At 44.7% G+C, this 15217-nt stretch overlaps 1 protein-coding gene across 3 annotated transcripts in view; it reads right to left on the reverse strand.

The window, feature by feature from the left end:
* ETV6 (ETS variant transcription factor 6) overlaps nt 1-15217 on the reverse strand; it is a 232567-nt gene that overhangs the window by 27715 nt on the left and 189635 nt on the right. For all 3 annotated transcript variants that reach the window (XM_045073229.1, XM_045073228.1, XM_045073227.1), the window contains one exon: nt 4855-4989. In XM_045073229.1, the coding sequence (XP_044929164.1) occupies nt 4855-4989 (135 nt within the window). The remainder of the gene's footprint in view (nt 1-4854; nt 4990-15217) is intronic.

Below are 15217 nucleotides of genomic sequence, written 5' to 3' on the forward strand. Positions count from 1 at the left end.
TAAAACAGGGATAACAGTACCTTCTTTATAGGGTAGTTATGAAGATGAAGTGATCTGGACACCTAAGAGCTTAGAACAGGGCCTGGCACACCATAAATATTAGCTATTACTTTGTTCCTACGAAGCAAATCCACACACCTCATCTTCTTTAATTATCTCATTAAAATTGTGTAAGATTTCCTTCCTCCAAAGCAGTCTTTGGGCACTTGGATTTGGCAATAGAGGGGATTGGGGATGGAGGGGAAACATTTCCCTCAATAAAGCAACCCCAAAGATGAAAATCCCTGGGCTATCGCAGAATGCATGGCACCTCCTTGCTCCCCACAAAGAAATGACTCCTCTATTCTCTGGGCCATTTCCATGTATGGCTGGATAGAGAACTGAGGTCTGCTGTTTTGGTGCTTGAAGGTTCTCACTATCATCTCACTTATGATTTCCATGTCCACCAAGTGACAGAGCTCCCCCCCGAGCAACACATGTGTCTTCAAAGGGTATCCACTGTTGCAGAAACAATCATGACACTGCGTGTGTGAATATTTCCAAATGAAAGTGATTAAAAATCACCTCCCACTCTCTTAGATAGACACATGAGAGGGTGTGTCTAGAGAGCTGATGTATATTATAAGGGGGTCCCCCACAGGGGTCCTGGGATGAGAGCATAGGATCAACACGACTCTTGTTCCTTCGCTCTATGGACTGGAGCCTGTCCAGTCCGACAGGATAACTCTGTGGAGCTGGCCCCATTTGGAGACTAGCTCAACTGGAAACATATTTTGTATCGCTCAGTGAGCTTTTAGGGAATCATATGCAAGTAGCTTTAACACCAGTAGGGCTACTGGAGATCGAATATATACTTAGGGGCCAAACCTTTCTTGTAATTATTCCAAAGGAGCTAGAAGTAACTGATTTTAGAATCTAAGGTGTCAAAAGCAGTTGATATTATAACTGTGGGTGACAAAATATATTTATTTTATCATCATTTGCTGATCTGTAATTTCTAAAGATGTTTTACCTCCTCATTTTGGTGAAAGAAACAGTATCATTTTTTGGTTTTGTCTCCTTCCTATAAAACTATCTACCTAACATCTAACTCATTCATATTATGCAGATAAAATGAGGCATAACAATAAAAGAAAAGGAATCCACTTGGATTTCGGTCATGAGATAAAGGGATGGTGCCAGTCTTGGTTTGACCACTAACAGGGGTAATATTACCAGCAGGTCCCAGGAAGGTGAGACAAGGGAGGACGGAAGAGATGTTTCACCGATTCTGAGCAACACCAAGCGAAACACACTTTAGATTTTCCGGATTTTAGTTGCCCAAGGCCCTAATGGTAGGTAGAGAATGGGTCCATTCATCTTCCGATCACCCAGAGAGACCCAGACTTTGGAGGGAATGTAGGATTTGGGAGTGTAGGAGATCTGAGAACATTTGGTCTAACCCCTGTCTCACAACTGGGGAAACTGAGGGCCAGAGAAGAGAAAGTCTGCCCTTACGCTTTGTTCTGGCAGAATAGAGGATTCGAGCCTGGTTTCCCAACTTCCAAACCCCATCCTTTAAAAAATATGATCGAAGCTGACTGTGCCTGCCAGGTGGTCTGGGGTGGTTCTGCTTTGTGCCTATTGCCCAGCTTACCTGCTGGAGGAATCCTGTCTCCCTGCCACAGTGGCTCGGTATGGGTGAGAGATTCCAAGGCTGCCTTCCTTGTAGAATACTGCATTCTATTCTCAAAAGTCAGTTAGGGAAGAGGGTGCCCATGCTGGTTCTCCTAGACCTGGGCGGTCAGTGGACGACTGCTGCACCCCAGGCACCACACGGTTTCAGAATCGTGTACAACACAGAGATTAATGACTGTTTACAAAAGAAAGGGTAACTGGCTTTCGTGGGATAGCCCACCTCACCCTTCAGAGTCTGGAGGGGAGCCTCGAAGCCACTTCCTGGCTCCGGGCACTGCCACACGGCTGCCTGAGAGGACCGTGAGATTTCAATGTCAGGTACTCACAGGGGCTGCGTGGGGAACTGCTGCTAGATTCAACAAGATATGTTTGGACTGGGATCTCAATTACCATTGTGAAATGATGAAGGTCTGAACTGGTTAAGTCAGCGGCTGTGATGAGGGGCAGTCGCGGGGAAGGGGGTAAATGAGGCTTTGTCTTTGCACACGTCCCTCCGCATGCCTCACTGGGCCAGGCCGCCGAGGGGCCACGTCTGCTCTCCTCTGGAATGTTCCTGCTCTCCTTCCTGTCATATTAGCTCTGTGTCAGGTCAATGAGGGGCCACGTCTGCTCTCCTCTGGAATCTTCCTGCTCTCCTTCCTGTCATATTAGCTCTGTGTCAGGTCAGTGGCAACACACTTTTACAAAGGACTGTGCCCCCAGTGATGTGGAACAGACCCCAAGGGACAGCATATTCAATGTGTATAATCTCACGTTACAGATTTTTTTTCCCCCCAGGATCTTTCTGTACGTTCACAAATGTCCATATTAGTGTTCTACCATTCACAAGGAAGTGGCATTAATTCTACAGACCGGTCACGTTGAGCTGGATAGTTTTTCTTTTTGGTGGAGAAAAAGGAATGAGGTGGAGGTTTCTGGAAGTAGGGACCTCGTACTGGCTGATTCTCCTCTCTGAAGGGTCCCCTTGTCATCACGGGTAGTCGGGTGACAGGTGGCCTGTGCATGTCACCTCCGTGCCCCGCACAGCTCTTCTCCGCTGATACCATCCAACAAAGACCTAAACTTCCTTTCTCACGTGTCCACCTGCTCACCTGAGAGAATGTGCCATGTCTAAACAGGCATGGATTCTCCAGTCTTGAGTCCTGGCTGATGGCTTTAAAGAATGGTCTCTGAGAACACGCTACTTTTAAGAACCGGCTCTGAGGCTGAGCTCACTGGTCCCCAGGGTGATGAAGCCCTTGACTTTGGTCTCATTAGCATCATCCTTTTACCTACGGAGTCACCGCCACTGACATCCTAACGCTCGAAAGCATACAAAGCTTGTTATGGCACACGAAGCAGCACATCTGTATTTACTTGGTCTGAGGGTAGCTCTGAGAGTCAGCCTGGCTTTCTCTATTGATTAGCTCCTGCAAACGAGAACACCAACAAACACCTACTTCTGAGTCAATTCAAGGCGGAAGCATGTGCAGTGAGAGACCGTAAGCTTCTAAATGCATTTGGGAATAAAAAGAGGACTAGGAATTCCAAATGGGATTTTTTCTTTTCTTTTTTTTTTTTTAAATAATGAGTACAGGAGAGAGAGACAGGAGGACAAGAAAAAAAAAAAAGCCCATCACACACCTTTTGTATCCAAGGAGGCAAGCTACATAATATGATTCTTGCCTTAATGTCAAGCTTCAGTAAACCCACCTCCTCTTTTCTGGCATAGATGTTGGCTATTATGCAAGCCGGAAATGTACATGGCAGGAAGAGTAAAAGAACAGAGAAACCGAATTGGGGGATGGTGGGAAGGGGAGGCAGCTGCTAAATTAAGCAAGGGTAAAGCCGGGGGAAGAAAGGATGAGAGAAACAGGCAGGGAGCAGGCAAGAGCCACTCGTTTATTCTCCCTCACGAAAGCAAGGGGGCCTGCTGTGAGCCACTTGGCACAAGGAAAGGATGGCGGTCGCCCGGAGTCAGGCTCTCTTTTGTGAAGTGTTAATTAAGAAAACAAATAACTTCTCATTTTTTAATTTGCCAACAACAAAACAAAACAAAAATATGGGCCCTGCTCTTGAGGAGGCGCAATCAATGTAAGGAAACACCCCAAGGAACCAGGCTTGGAGGCCCCGAGAAATCCGGTCCTAAGAGAAAGGACACATTGAAAAGTGTTACTCTGTGTCCCCAGGTCTGTTGTTTAACCCAGCAGCACGCAAATGATCATCACGCTTCTTGGAGGCACGAGGCATCGCTGCACCAAGGAAGATTTTGAGAACCTAGATCTGCACTCAAACACATGCTTTGGAATGATGTCCAGAGGCACTGTTCAAGTCTGGTCTTTTGTTTCTGTTTCCTACCGGTGTCTTTAGGACTGCTGGGGCTTACCAGGCACATCTGACGTAGGCACCTAGGCTGGGCACATTGTAAGAAACTGCCTTTGGTGCACAAAGCAGGAACCCCTAGTCCACCAGAGTTCACGGGCTTTGAGTCTGTCTTGCTCCCCCAGCTTTTATTACACTCTACTCACAAATTTTCAAAGACCCCCCCCCTCTGCCATTACTGTCCTTCATCAAAGCCCTCTCCATTCTGGGTGCAATATAACCGGCTTGGACTAGCTCTGCAAACGCAAAATGTTGATCGCTGTTGAAATGGGGGAATGGCTCACAGGGGTTTATTTATTTCATCCTATCTATTTGGGAGAAATCGCTCTTGTTTGACAGTTTCCAGAACAAATGTTGTGGGTGGGTGGGGGCGATAAGCCCGATAACCCAATTCATCTGAGGCCTCTCTTACTTCAGGGCCTCACTCCATCCTACCTGTTCTCTCTGCTTGAAGGGCTCCCCACTTCATCCTTGCTCACCAGAACTCTCCTCGGCCCACAAGGAAGCCTCCAGAACCGCCTGCTTCATGAGGCTGACCCTGATGCTTGGGCCGGGATCTAATTTTCCCTCCCACTGACTTACTGCTATGCTCTGATACTCAACCTTGTAGCTCATTTCTTTAGGACAAGAAGAGAACCAAGAGTCCCTCTCTTCCATCTCGGCGTTTCCCTTGGTGTCTTCTATATAGCGAGCACTCAACACATGTGGGTTCAAGGACAAATGAATGACGTGGATAAGAACAACTTATCAAATAAACAACGGCATCCCTTGGATTGTCTAAACCTCACGCAAGGAAAGGAAAGCCTCCTCTGGTACCTTCTTCATGGTTTTGATGCAGGATGACTTCTGGCTGTGTGTGTATAGAGTTTCCAGGATGGAAGAACGGTGAGAAAAGAATGCGAGGTTTTCTCTGCTTCAGAATATGCTGAAGGAGTTCATACAGCACATCACCTGGAAAGAAAAAGGAAAGAGAATTAGAGCAATGGGAATATTTCAGTGAACAGACTGAGCTTCGACCCTCTGGGTGGTGCTGGACTGAAGACGTACGGCGAGCCAGGTCCACGTGCTACCCACCCCCCTGAGCACACGGGGGACACTCAGAGGGTTGGAGGGATGTGATTGTTTTTTTCACTGGACTTTTGAAACTGTGCAAGTAATATATGAAAAAAGTTTTAAAAACTTTTTTAAAGTTTTAAAAAAAACCAGAAAGAAAACAAAAATCACCCATAATCCTATCGCTGAGAGAAAAAAGTCCTATTCCCACCATCCATCTATGGTTTTAGAGTTAGAATCAGGCTTGTCCTAGTTTTGTATCTCTCTTTTTCCTGCTCCACTAGCTTCAAAATGAGGGCCCATCACGGGGATGCACCAGACTTTACTGGACATTTCAATGATTCCAATTTATTGCTATTATTCTTGTGAAAAAATATTCTTTTCAATCTTTGCTTGCATTTCAGATTAACTAAAGAAGGATTATGCAGTCACTAGTATGAAAATTTTTAATGTTTTAGAGAGCTCTTCCAACAGGAAAAAAAAAAAATTGCCTTTTGAACCCACCCTAATCCCAGGCAGGAAGAGAATGAGGACAAAAAAAATGCACAAGTCCAGTCAGAGAAGCTAACTAGTGAAGATACCCTCTAAAGAACTGGCACATTCTGGGATGCTTACCTCCTTTAAAAATATACACAGGCATTGTTCCAAAGCTCTACCGTCTCCAGAAGATCATCTCTAGATGTCAGCCCCTTGAGGAGGTTCGTAGGGGCTGGTCTGAGCTAGGGCCCTCTGTTCTGATATATTTGGTATTTAAAGTGTCCACTGAGTAGTTAATTAGGGGAAAAAAAAAAGCCCAAACCACAAAAAAGTCCCCCCAAACCTGCCATGGTCTTGTCCCACCCCTCTGGCTTAGATCCAAGTTCAAAAATGCAGGTGGGTGATTAATCTTTAAAATACCACAGGCTTTTCTGACTGTCCCCCTACGCCCTTCCACATACAGATATGCAATCAGCAATTGTACCAAATAATGGGCTTTTGTCTCTAATTTTAGCCATTTTAACAGATACTTTAATTAAGAACTTAATTTAACTGCATATTTTGGGCTATTGCTAAATTATTTTTTTCTTTTAAATTCTGTATGAACCTGAGAAACGCTCCATATTAATTCTTTTCTTTCTGCAGACCCCTTGTACCGAATAAAGTTCAAGGATGTTCTGTTCTAAGTGATTCTTTAGATGCCTTGGTATCTTTATTTTGACTTTGTTCCTTCCTCCACCTTCGAGTTTGGGTGGTATTAAGTATGACTTAGTGACACTATTTATTATTAGGATTCAATAAAGCAGAAGACTTTAAAGAGCTGAAGGCAAGCATGTCATTTGGGCATTTCCTGATGATGACATGAGCGAGAGGATGCAGAGGGGTTCCGCTCCAGACTTGGAAGAATGTTCTAGGGAAGGTAGAACCGTGGCACACACGAGTGCATTTTCTGAGCTGGGAAAGCTTGGAGCACTTCTAATCTGAACCTAGTAGTCATGGTAATGTCGTCTCTGACGAGAGGAGGATACAGAGCCTGAAATACAGTCCTATTTTAATGATTCATATTTTAATCGCTTACAAAAATAAGTCCCTAATCAACACTTTGTTTCTTTTGGTGTAGTGTAATGTCTTCCTGAACTTTCCTTAATTTACATGGCCTCACACCCGCTGGGTTTTATCCTGTGGGTTTGAGCAATGCTTTATTTCGGTAGTACGCAGAAAGAGAGAACGCAACACTGAAAAATGTGTTCCTGATGATTAGTATTACTAAAAAAAATGGCCAGTAATTAGTGCATCCATTTTGGAAGAGGAGGCCAGGAAATATAAATTTAGTGTCTGTGAGGGTGTTCAACTTTGCTCGCTCAGAGAGGCAGGCTGATGTGGGGAAGACACAGACTTGCAGATGTAGGCCGCTCTGACCCTCTGGGCCTGGTGACCTTGAACATGTCCCTAACCTCCCTGTGAAATGCAAAGGCCATCTACCTTCCAAGTCTGCTGTGTGGGTTCAACGAGGGAGTGTGGTGAAGCCCCTAGAGCAGGCGTGCTTGCTGCACGTGTTACGTGCCACCCTCTCCTCAGGGGTCACTCCTGGGGCTCCGGAAGCTCCGCTGTTTGCCGAGTCAAGTCCAGGCAGGTCACTTCTGTTTTGTGTTTCCATTTCTCTAAGCACATCCAGAAAGCGAGGCCACAAAGCAGAATGGGGAAGAGTCTAGGCTCTGGAGTCAGACTAGGGTCTTAGGCATGTCCTTTGCCCTCTGGAGGCCTCAGTTCCTTGGTCTACAAAACGGCCATGTTAACAGCATCTGCGTTATAGAATCCGTGTGAGGAAGGGATGAGCTCATCACAGGGCTTAGCAATCAGCAAGAACTCAGCAAACAGGAACTGTTTTTGTGACCTCCGCTCTCCCTGCCATCATCACTGTTCTTATTGATATTATGACAGCATGTAGGACAGACCTGTAGACCCTTAAGATAGTCTCTTGAGGAGAACAAAGGAGTGTCTGGGTCATGGTCATTGTTCTGTTCCCCCTGCAGAAAGGTCAAAGGTTAATCGAGGCCATCTACCCATCTTGGCTTCTCTGCACCCCTCCTGCTGAACTCTTCCCCTGGGCCTGGTGGGCAAGCCCCCAGAAAGGCTGATAGGCGACCCCCTCCCCCGGACTCTCTCAGTGCTGGCTCTCTTCTGCCTCTCATCCCAAAGCTGGCAAAGGGAGCCGGGCAGACAAGGTTCATGTCTCAGTGTGCAAGAGAAAGCAGGGGAGGGGTGAACCAAATGGAATTCTGCCAGTTCCTTCCCTAAACCATAAGCCCGGGATGAGAACTAGTGAGATAACATTCCTAAGTGCCACCTAGGATGGCTGACTAATGGGTGTGAGCATGGGCAAAAGGTCCCACGTCCCAAGCCAGGAAAAAATTGATTCTGAAGACTGTAAATGATGGCCATAGATGGATCAGTCCATTCACAGACATATGTTTCCTCAGCAACCAGGGGCTCAGTTGGGGAATGTGGCTGGCTTACAAAGGCATCAGTACTATGGGGGAGAAACCAACTTACGGTGCACAGCCTGGGTATGTGTGGTTGGCAGTAATGGTGTGTGCCTGATAATAGCTTGGAATCTTAGGAAGGATTCTAGAGGTTACTTAGATCGACTCGAACTTGTGTTCAGTAGAAGTCCCCTGCCTCCCCTTCCCTTGCCAAGAAGTAGCTTTGGCTGAGTACTTCCAGGGATGGGCGGCCGGCCACAAACACAAGCAAACCATTTTTGGACGGCTCTAGTTGATAGAAAGTTCTTCTGTTGAGTTGGAACTTGGCCTCCCCTGCAAACTCGTGTACCTCAGTTCCTAGTCTTGGCTCTGGAACAACACAGAGCATGTGTCTTGTCTACAACAGTTTTCTAAATAAATAAAGACGTGCCCCCTCTCCCATCCTCTCCCATCTCTACTGCCTCCTATTCCCTCCAGCCCCAAGGCTGTTCTCTGGGTACCCTTGAAAATGTTCGTACCTACACGGAAGAGCGCATCTAAAAAGTAGTATTAACAAAAAGATCTCTGGAATAAAAAAAGATTAAAAAATAAGTTACATTTATTTGCTTGCTGAAAATAAAGAGCATGAGCCCTAGCACTGTATATCTAACTTAGCTGATGACCACTGGCTTGAATTCAAAAGGCACTTGTCAAAAAATTCTTGGCCCATTTGATTTGTGGTAAATCGTCTCTGTCTTCCCATAAAAGCAATATCTACTGCTAACTGCAAAAGTTGCAAGGGAACCAAGGCTCCTGTTTAAGGGACAAGACCTATTGTTGGTTTCTCTCTGTATCTTCATGCACACGTGCATGGTTCACGTTGACACATATATGTACAGAGCGGGGGCTCCCAGGAAGCTAGTGAGTTGCAGGGCTTTCACCCGCATAGACTCCTGGGAAGAGCCCTAAAACCATCCGTGTCCCCCAAATTATAAGCTTCAGGCCCCATGAAACCTAGCTATCCCCCCGGGTGCGTGCACACACACGCACATGGATGAACACGCACCTCTACAACACAGAAACCCACAGACTAAACACACGTGTAATTCTGTAGTGGTGATCCCGATGTGAAAAGCCAGGCATCCACTCTGGGAATAAGAAATTCTATTATTGTATTGTGATCTATTTCGTCGGATAGTTGCAAGACTGAACAAACCTGCCACAAGTTGTCTTATCAATGTTCCTGGTGTCTCTGAAGACTGAGAACAGACAGATGCTGTTGGAAGGGGTGGTGGGGTTAAGGTTTCTTTCCTTCTGAGGAAAGAGCCCGGGCTCTGGGGCAAGAGGTCCCAGGTCCCCCTTGTCAGCTGCAAGCCCTCAGGCAAAAACTCTTTCTCTGTGAGGCTTAACTCTACGCTTAGTGAAACATTCTTTTGTCTCAACCGAGAATAATACCACAGACTTGGCAGGGCTGATATGAAGATCAAGTGAGATGATATGAACAAGCACCAGCCCCACGTCTGCGATAATGTGGGCTCAATAGATGGCACCCCTTGTGATCTGGTAATTATTCACAGACGTGTCTCAAAAAATCTGGAAACCATTTGCTTTGCTTCAACACTTTTGTATTTAAAGCGTCTATACAAGTTTCATGAAGTCACATTCATATGTATTGAAAAAGTGTTTTCCCGGCTGACATCATTTCACATAGACATTTCTAGCTCAGTCTCTCTCTCTCTCTCCTAGTTCACAATTGTATCTTCAACCCCTTTCTACGGGATTCTTCCCTCTGGCATTTAAACATTGTCCAGTTTTTCCTGTTTTCTGCACACACACACACACACACCCATCTCTTGTTCCCATCTTTCCCTCCAGGTACTCCTCCTGGTTCTCTGGTCCCAGCACAGCTAAGCTCAGCCATGGAGCTGTCCAACTCTATTCTTGCCACTTCCCTCTGCTTCTACTGCTGACCTCCTCGTGGTCAAACCAGAGGGCAATGGTCAGTACTTGGGGACTCTGCTTTTCAGCAACGTTCATCAGTAGTGTTCACTATCAGCCTCCTTCTAAAATACTTCATGGCTTGGGACATTCCTACCCCTCCTGGTTTTCTTTCAACTTCCTCCAACCCTGTAACAGTAAGGCTCCTGGTCTCCCACTAGTCTTTCTCTCCGGTAATCTCATCTACTCCCATGGCCTCTGTCAGCCCATCCACGCTAAATCTACTCAGGCCAGGCATTTCTTCTCAACTCTAGAACCTTCAGTTATCTCCTAGATACTTCCCTCTTGCATGACCTACAGATACCACACGGTTAATATGTTGAATGTGAAAGTCTTTACAACCCACATGGTATTTCCTAGTACAGTGAATGCCCAGTTGTTCAGACCAGAAACCCAGGAGTCATGTTTACTTAACTCCTCTACTTCTCTCATCTAACATCTAATCAGTCACCAAGACTCTCAGACTCTGCCTTCTATATGCTCCTGGCATCCTCCCTCTCTCCCTGTTGATCCCATCTTACTTCAGGTCACCATCATTGCTCTTGAATGCCAGCCAAGTCAACTGCCCACAACCACTCTTCCCCTTTGCCCTTTGTTGTGCCAATCTCTGCTTAAAACAGTTCTATCTGTCTATATCATAACCTTTAGGTCCCGAACATGATCTGCAAGCCCCTGTATAACCAATAACTATTGATGAATAGTCATCAAGCCACAGCATATTCTCCAAGATTCTTTAGCAAGTCCCATACTGTGGGTGGCTTGGGCACTTCCTGTTTTTACAATTACAAATAGGATTGCTAAGGGCATCTATCCCCACCCTACCCCCGCCATTAGACAGTGTCCTTGGGATACTTTCTTCAAATGGAATTATCAGTGAAAGAGTCTGATCACTTTTAAAGTTCTTATGCATTCCCTGTTCTGTCGAAGGCTGGACCTATGCATGGCATCACCTACAGGGCTACCCGGGGCCCCTCCCCTGGGGTTTCACTATGTTTAACTTCTCAAGTTCAGTAGGATGAAAGCAGAATTTTAACATTCTTAATATTTGCATTTCTCAGGTGATGACTTACTGTGCACATAACCTCATGTGAAGATTATCTGAAGTAATACATTCTTAAATTTGCACACTCTTCTCTTTTCTCTCTCTCTCCTGTTTTAATTCAGATTTTAATTTCCTTTTGACCAAATTGTTAACAAAACAAAACAAAACAAAACAACAGTGCGAGGGTGGGAGAGATACGTTTCAGATTTGTCATCATATTCTCTCTGCTGGGTCCTTTCTGCCCATGGTAGATGTTCAGGATGAAGTCCAAGGCCTCTGGTCCTTCCGGTAAATTCAGCAGTGAGAATGTCAAGGCAGGCACTGGCCCAGGGAGATCCTGCTGGTGGCCATGACAGGCTCCTCCAACTGGGCAAATGCTTGGTTTTCCATCTCTGTTTAACCTTATTTTCTGAAAATTCCATTCAATTCACTTTTGCAGGCTGATGAAATGACAGGCCTTTTTGTTAAATACAGAGTGCCTCTGTAACCACAAACATAAGCTAGTCTTCTACTTAGGAATAAGCATCTGGGGTTTAGCTTGTTCTGTGTCTGAGACACAGAGATCCTGAGAAAAAGGGAGCTGGTTGTGGGAAAATCTGAATATTGTCTTTAAGACAAGAATAAACCAGTTAGGAAAGAGATACCGTAGGACAACTGCCTTTAGCTGGATGCGGAACTTAAAGAGACACTATAGAGAAACAAAACAATAAGCCTGTGAGGAAATAGGAATATTGTAAAATAAGCATGCGCCATATTAAAGGAAGTATGTTTCAGACATTATAATATCACACCGTACGGCAGAGGGGTTGGTCATCACCACCATTTCACCAATGGGAAAAGCGAAGTGCTAAGAAATTAAATGACTTTCTGTAACTGACCTATCTAAGCATTTCTCTGATGTGTGTACATTTTTTTTCTTCCTTTTTTTTTTTTTTGCTCCATTCACAGACAATGGAGAAGAAAGAGCCAATCCTGGGTATCTCAACCAAGGGTCATGCCTGCTGCAACTCCCACACTCCTCTGTGACCCATCCTCTCAGATTCTGCACCTTGATTCTAAAATAGCCTGTTGACCCAGACATTCAACCCAGCAAGTGCACCTACCATTGCTTAATAGAAATGAAAAAGCAAGTTGGTCCAAGGAGGAACTTTAAGAAGATAAAGATCAGTATTTTTCACTCAACCTTGAAAGAAAATTTCAGTATATTTGAAGGTCACAAGCAAAGCATATTCCCAGAAACAAAGATTTTGGTGCATTGGAGAGGGAAGAAATAATTCACAGAATTACATTCTGGCATGTTAAATGACTGATTTACTTAGTAAACCCATTATACATTTTTTGTTTTTTTGAAGGAACTTTGAAAATGGGCTTATTTCCCATGTTTTGGCAACAACAAATAGTCTAATATGAATTAAATTAAGATAACTTTTGGATTTTGTTGCTGTTGTTCTCATAAAAAATGCACACATAAATCCATTCCACCTCGATGTCTTATACTGGATAACTCTAAATAAGAGTTAATATCAACACTAATTTGTCTGTTCTTTCTTATTCATGTGTTTTCTCAAGTTTCAAAGTAGTCAAATAATCAAATACCCCTTTGAATTGAAATCATCCCAGGCCATTTAAGGTACTAACTGCTTAGTAGCTCAAAGAGTAGGTAAAATTATCCTGTACACGTAAAATTTTATAAAGTTACAGGCACTTCACATTTATCCTTTAGCTTTGCAAATGTTATGAATTCACCATCTTACATCTTTTAACAGGGAGGATATTCCAAAGACAATATTCCATTTATCTTCAGCCTTAAGATCTTCAGTTTGGAGATAATATAATTACTTAAAGCACATTCTGCATGTTCCCTGCTTTATTATAGAGTTGAAAATGGAGAACTTATGTCCTGGAAATGGATGAGATAAGTGCAGTTTGTCAAACTGGCCAAAGAATGTGGAGTTCAGAGAGGCTACCATATTTGGACCTAAGACATATTAACATTTCAGGTAATCATAATTCACTGGGTCCCCTTCCTTCCTCTCTACATTTGAAATGAGTTGTGTTGAGGAGAATGTTATTTCCATATACAGAGAGCATAATTCTGGGGGAGGCCAGGCAGGAAACAAGGCTGGGAAGAAGCTATAAACATCCATTCATGGTGACGGGGCAACCAGATACTTTTGTTTTATTTCAGCAGCCCCATGACTAGTGCGAAGCTGCTGCTGATTCATCTTGGGCAGTAAAAAAGATTCAAAGAAAAACAGAAAGAACTGGGTGAAGTATAAGTTTTACAGGGCATACAGGTTGAAGGAGATCAAAGTATTTATTCATTGCCTATGGGTTAGGAGGTTGTGCTGTTGAACAGAAGCTGAACACTGTTTCATGCTTGAAGCTGGGCTGAAATGCTAAGAGTAGAAGGAAGGTCAGGATCCATATGGTAGAAATTCCATTTTATGGAAGAAGAAAATATGGGCCAATGAAGTATTGTGACCTGTGGAGAAGCCATGTAGAGAACCTGGGCCTCAGGACATCTATGACATCAAATGCTCAACCAGAAAGTCCACGTCAGGAAAAATAGTGGCAAATGTGCATCTGAGAGCTAAAAAAGATTTTCTATCTATACCTTGTCTCTACCTAAGGGGAATGCTGGCAGGTAGATCATGCCTTCGTTACCCTGCTATGTGGCCACATCACGAGATGGTCTTCTTAACTCTTTCTTGGCTCTGTTTCCAAACCCTCTGACAGCATCCCCCTGTTCTATGGTTAAGTTTTCTTGCAGTCACCACTGGCAGGTATCACCTTGAAATTCTGTCCATGCTTTCTGGTAGATGCATTAATTAAATCACCTTCAGTATACATTTCTCTTACTCCCAGCTCAATGTAGTGGGAATAATGCTCCCATCTACTCTTCTCCACTCTGGCCTGGCTCTGGTCTCAGAATTCCAACTGCAGAACAGAGCATGTCTTTTTGAATGCCGTAGCATCCCTTGGCCAAAATGAGTCTTAGCCCTTTCTTCTCATGAGCTCCTCATCTTAGCTCATCATTCTGGCCCTGAAGTCCTATTATTTTACTCTCCTTGATCTTGTTCTGGATTTCAGTTTCTCCAAATTAGTACTGTCACAAGAACATTCTAACTAGGTCTCTTGTTTTTAGGGACCCTATGTCCACCCCATGCACCGATGGCCAAGGTCTGCTCCAAAGGGAGAGCTCCAATTCTATTATTCCCCTGATCAAAACCTTCTAGTGGTTTCCTACTATCTGCAAAATAAAATTCAAACTTCTTGACTTGGGCTTCAATGGAGTCATGTGTTGGGTCATCATTCAATCAATATTTGTTGAGCACCAACTGGATACCATGCACTGTGCTAAATGCTGGAAGCAAGTCAGCTTAACAAGACACAGCCCTTGCCCAAATAACTTCCTACTCTAGGAGAGGGACGCGGAATAGAAAGCAATCACGTTTAACATGGGTGTGTGTGTGTGTGTGTGTGTGTGTGTGTGTGTGAAGAGCCATGCCGGAATTAGGGTATGCTCTGTGATAAGAGGAACAGCACCTATCCCAGGCTGGGGTGGGAAGAGGTGGAGGAGAGGAAGGCAGGGGGCAGTCAGGAAAGCGGGGATCGAATCAGGGAAAGCTTTCCTGGAAATGGTCAGCAAAATGTCAAATATGAAACGGCAATCAGACAAGCTGGGCAGGGGTGATGAGTGATGAGGTACAGTGTTTTAAACAGAGGATCGAGTTTGCATGGCCTTATCTCTGAACTCCATTCTCTACACCAATTGATACAGTTCTTCTTTAACACCTTTACTTACCTCTGCCTTCAGTTGCCTTTCCAGGCTTTCAAAGTCTGGCTCCACCACCACACCCTGGAGATTTTGTTTGACAAGCCAGCCAAAAATCACCTCTGCTATCCCTGAACCTCCTTAGCCCATACTTTTATAACTGGAGCATGGATTTGCTCAGTACATACTCACCAAGTGAATTTCTGCTGCCTCTTAACTGGGGCCTAAGCACCCCATGACCAGCCTAGCGCACTGACTTCATCTGGCCTCCCGCCTCCTGCCTCTTCCCTTCATCAGATGGACTACTTCACCATCACTAAGCTGATGCTGCTCCAGGGACCTGGAACGCTCTTCCCCGGACCTCCTCAG

The sequence above is a fragment of the Mustela putorius genome, unplaced genomic scaffold, assembly GCF_011764305.1.
Source record: "Mustela putorius furo isolate JIRA1106 unplaced genomic scaffold, ASM1176430v1.1 tig00537227_pilon_pilon_pilon, whole genome shotgun sequence".
Taxonomy (NCBI): Eukaryota; Metazoa; Chordata; class Mammalia; order Carnivora; family Mustelidae; genus Mustela; species Mustela putorius.